The 4,316-nt window shown below is 40.9% G+C and overlaps 1 protein-coding gene across 1 annotated transcript; it reads right to left on the bottom strand.

Moving 5' to 3' along the window:
• Positions 1-715: 715 nt before the first annotated feature.
• On the bottom strand, positions 716-2,838 carry LOC103744077 (tRNA:m(4)X modification enzyme TRM13 homolog). The gene is made up of 4 exons (XM_029569684.1): positions 2,698-2,838; positions 2,179-2,248; positions 1,921-2,027; positions 716-1,291 (listed from the first exon to the last, which is right to left on the bottom strand). The coding sequence occupies exons 1-4, from the start codon at positions 2,836-2,838 to the stop codon at positions 1,265-1,267; spliced, it is 345 nt and encodes a 114-aa protein (XP_029425544.1). The 3' UTR covers positions 716-1,264.
• Positions 2,839-4,316: the final 1,478 nt, after the last annotated feature.

Here is a 4,316-nt window from a genome sequence, read left to right as displayed (position 1 = left end):
ACTGTCACTATAACATATTCAGCATACAGAAAACCCAAAGTACTAGAAGCTAGCTGCTGCTGATTTTTTTTTAAACCAGAGAAAGAGCATTTAAATTATGTTTCTACCTAAAGGAGACCTGCAAAATACGCCTGGGAGAAGGAAGGGCCAGAAGGTTGAAGTTTACAGCACCTTAAGCTACAGGGATCCTGAGGAATAAAGAGATTGTTCCCACTAAAGTGAGCATCTCTGAAAGCAAGGACCCCATCTTCTACTGTATCCCCAACGCACAGCACAACAAAGTCAATCTCCTTCCTGAGCATAAGGTGGGGCTTCTCAACCCAGCTCTTTTTCAGTCTCGAGTCTGCACCCCACGTCCCACCACCTACTTGCACCCCACCTACTTGCACCTTTGTTTAGGGTATTCAGGCTGCTCTGGCTTCCTAGAATGCGTCTCACGCCCTATCTAGCAATCCTCAAGTACCGCCTTTTCTGTCTAGACATTCTCCATCACCTCCCTGTAATAAAGCCCATCGCTGTCCTCCGAACTCACTGCACTCTCTGCAGATCTATGTATTTTAACACTTTATTTGCCTAAACATAACAGAACAGAGGTGCCTTATCTTTTTTTTTTTTTTTTTTAATCTTTTTGAGACAGGGTCTCCCTGTAGCCCCAGCTGGCCTGGAACTTGCTATGTAGACCAGGCTGGCATTGAAATCACAAAGATCCACCTGCCTCTGCCTCTTGAGTGCTGGGATTAAAGGTCCAAGCCACCACGCCCGGCTAGGCACCTTATCTTTAACTTCATATACAATGTGTCTATCATGGTGCCCAAGAATATGCTTAATAGGTATTTATTGAAGAAGCAGTTTCTCCACAGTGGTGAATGTACGAATGTAATGGAAACCTGGCTCTGGCTCTGTTCATAGATTTTCTTGTCTCTGCAAATCACTTTAAGAGCATGGATCATGCCAGGTGTAGTGGTGCACGCCTTTAATCCCAGCACTTGGGAGGCAGAGGCAGGCAATCTCTGTGAGTTCCAGGCCAGCCTGGTCTACATATTACCTTCAGTTTAAGTCATCAGTACAATTAGAGTCAAACATCATTAACAAAAAACAAAAAACAAAACAAAAACCTACAATCAAATGTATAAAAGAGAAGATTCATTTTAAAAGCCATGTTTCTATCGTTTTTTTCTTTTCCTATAGAAGGAAAACACAATGTTCGAGCACTAATATACTACAATGGTTTAACTTACCTTGAATCTTGTGGTCACTTTTTCTACTAGGATGAAGTGAACTTTTTCAGCATCTTTTAAGGCAATATCAACCCAATGAGATAATTTTCCCTTTCCTGCTCAAAACTCAACAAAGCATCTTCTTGGCCCAAGTAACTTTAATTTTTCAATGTTACCTAAAATAGAAGCCTGCAAACTTCACAGGATTATTTTATAAACTGGAGCAAACAGGTTTGACTCAAATGGGGAAACAGCAAGGTAATTTCCACATAAGGCAGTATGTTTTTACTGATAATTTCTGAATATCTTAAAACATTTTTCCTCGTTTTAAAATACTTAATACTCTGTGCTCAGGGTCATATCCATGCCAAAGTTTGTGTTATATATTCATATATAATTTTAAAATGAAAATATTTTGTATACTACAAGAAACTAAGTAAATATATTGAGAAAGAATAGAATGTTAGTTTTTAAAACATTATTTATTTATTGATTGTGTGTGTGTGTGTGTGTGTGTGTGTGTGTGCATATAGAGGTCAGAGCTAAATGTGCAAGAGCCAGTTTTCTCCTTCCACCATGTGAGTCTACCAGATTGAACTCAGGCTGTCAGGCCTGGTGGCAAGCCCTTTGTCACTGAGCCATGTCACCAGCTTAGAATGTTAGCTTTAAACACATGAACAAAGTTATTTTGGTCTAAACATACCTGCTGTTTCAGGTGCTTGGTTGCACAATCACCATTTTTAGGGTCATTAAGGGCATCATGTAATGCTGGATGGGACAAAATGTGATCTTCAAGTGTAGAATTCAAACCTGTGCCAAATAGAAACATGATAGCTTAAGCAAACATGACATTACAGTACTCCCAACAATGGCAGTACCGTCATGTAAACCGGAAGGAATCTATTCGTATGCCACTCGATTCCTCTACAATAATTGAACTTCCAACTTTAGGCGGACTTACCTTCACTTGCTTTTCTCAACTTCTTAATTAAGTTTTCCAACTGCTCTTCAGATAGAGAAGAAATTGGAACCTATACACAAAAATAAAACTAAATAACGTAGCCAAAACATGCTTTAAAGTAGCATGACAGAGACTGAATGGAAGCGTAACAGCTGGGCAAACCCCATGGCAGGTCAGGCGCTTCTTCCTGCTTAACTTTCATTAGTGGGCTGCTCTCGGAATTGCCCAACTGCTTTGGCTCTCCTCAGTCTGTGCTGCACTGCTTTAATTCCCCTAGCTTCCTCAGGGTCAAATGGTCTAGGCTCAGTAGAGATTAAGAATCTCAGGGGACTCAGAGTCATATTTTAGTTTGTTATGGGGCATAAGCTGGCCTGGGAACTGACCATCACTAACAACCTTGATCATAGAAAAATACATCCTAAATTCAAAACAACAAATCTTTCCAAACAAAACTGGAACATGGCCTATTTACAACATGGAGATTATCATTTTGGGTTAAGTATTAAGGAATATAATTACTAATTGTTCAGGTATATCTGTTTCATCCTTGAATCCTGCATTAATATCTTGAATAAAGAAATCCTTGATAAAAACAAAACCAGAACAATAGTTAATAGGAAGTTCACAAAAATTAAGCTGCAGAACTGCTTCTTCCCTCATCCCTCCCCTGCTCTGCATCTGTCACCTCTCTCTCCTGTCCACTGAACTGCTAAATAACTGCTGAGTCACTACTACAGTGACTGGCTTGCCTTAGGGGCTGGGTCTGAAGAGACACATCTCTATGCTCATGCATCTTCTAGTGAGGTAGTTATCTGAGTAAGAGCTACATTCTTAAAACTCCAGTGTAATGTTTATTAAAGTTTTTAACCCATTTACAGAAGGCACTGAGGATTGGGTGAGCTTTGCTCTATGGTACTAAAGTAAAAACAAAAGTGTATCTGCTCAGTGGGGACTAGCATGACCCTGAACAGACAGAATACAGCCACCCTAACTCAAATCTCATACAGCCAAACTTCATAAAAAACCCTGCCGTTTACTCACTTACCCTTCCAGTGTGGTTTCCGCCCACCCATCTATTTACTACAGGGTTTGCTAAGATCTTTGGTCTTTAGTAACCACCATATCGCCTCTGGTTTCTTTTCCACCCTTCTGGACCCCTTTGTGATGCTAGACCCTGTTGAATACTCTTTTCTTTTTGAAATTCTCCTTCTCCTGGACTCTGATGCACCATACTCTTCTAGCTTCCTTTTTACTGTCTCTCCAGTCATCCCATCTCAAACTTTAAAAAACTGATTTATTCATTCGTTTATGTGAATGAGTGTTTTGCCTGTATGTATGTAGGTGCACTGTGTGTGCAATGGCTGCAGAGGCCAGAAGAGGGTGTCAGATTCCCTGGAACTGAAGTTATAGATGATTGTTAGTCACCATGTAGGTGCTGGGACCCGAACCCAAGTCCTCTGCAAGAGTAGCCAGTGCTCCTAACCACTGAGCCATCCTTCCAGCCTCTTTTGATGTCACCATTGCTCAGAAGTCTGTCCTTGGTCTTAAAATCTACTCCCTAACTACTCTCAAGCCTCACCTCTTCCTCAGCCCTCTCCTTGTATGTGATATTTGAGTCTTATGAGATGTCCTGTCCCTGACTAAGCTATCTCCTCTCACTTCAGGACCTCTGTGCAATGTCTGCACACATACTCCTCCTGGACTGGCTGATCACTCGTAGCCTGAGGCTCTCATGCAGTATTTCCTTCAGAGAAGCCTCTCTGGTCCATTTCTCTCACTCCCTACAGTCTCCTAACTAGGATTAGGCTCTGTAGGGTTATTCTCCTACAGCAGCCAGTACTTTTCATTAGTTAACACATAATATTGCATTACCCAGTCCCTCGCTATATTCCAGTGTTATCCTAGAATTTTTTTTTGGGGGGGGGGCTTTTTGAGACTACCTGTAACCCCCCGGGCTGGCCTTGAACTCACAGAGATGCCTCCCAAATACTGGGATTATGTGTCATCATGCCCAGCTATCTTAGAATTCTTTTACTGAAATAGTTCAGTAGACACTAAGTAAATATTTTTCAACAGTGAAATTGTTTTCTGAACAACTTTCAAATTCCACATTTTATTCTCTTACTTAAGATTATATA

Source organism: Nannospalax galili, unplaced genomic scaffold (genome assembly GCF_000622305.1).
Source record: "Nannospalax galili isolate Female #2095 unplaced genomic scaffold, S.galili_v1.0 scaffold4823, whole genome shotgun sequence".
Taxonomy (NCBI): Eukaryota; Metazoa; Chordata; class Mammalia; order Rodentia; family Spalacidae; genus Nannospalax; species Nannospalax galili.
Note: the sequence above shows the minus strand (reverse complement) of the source record. Positions and strands in the feature narration are given on the sequence as shown.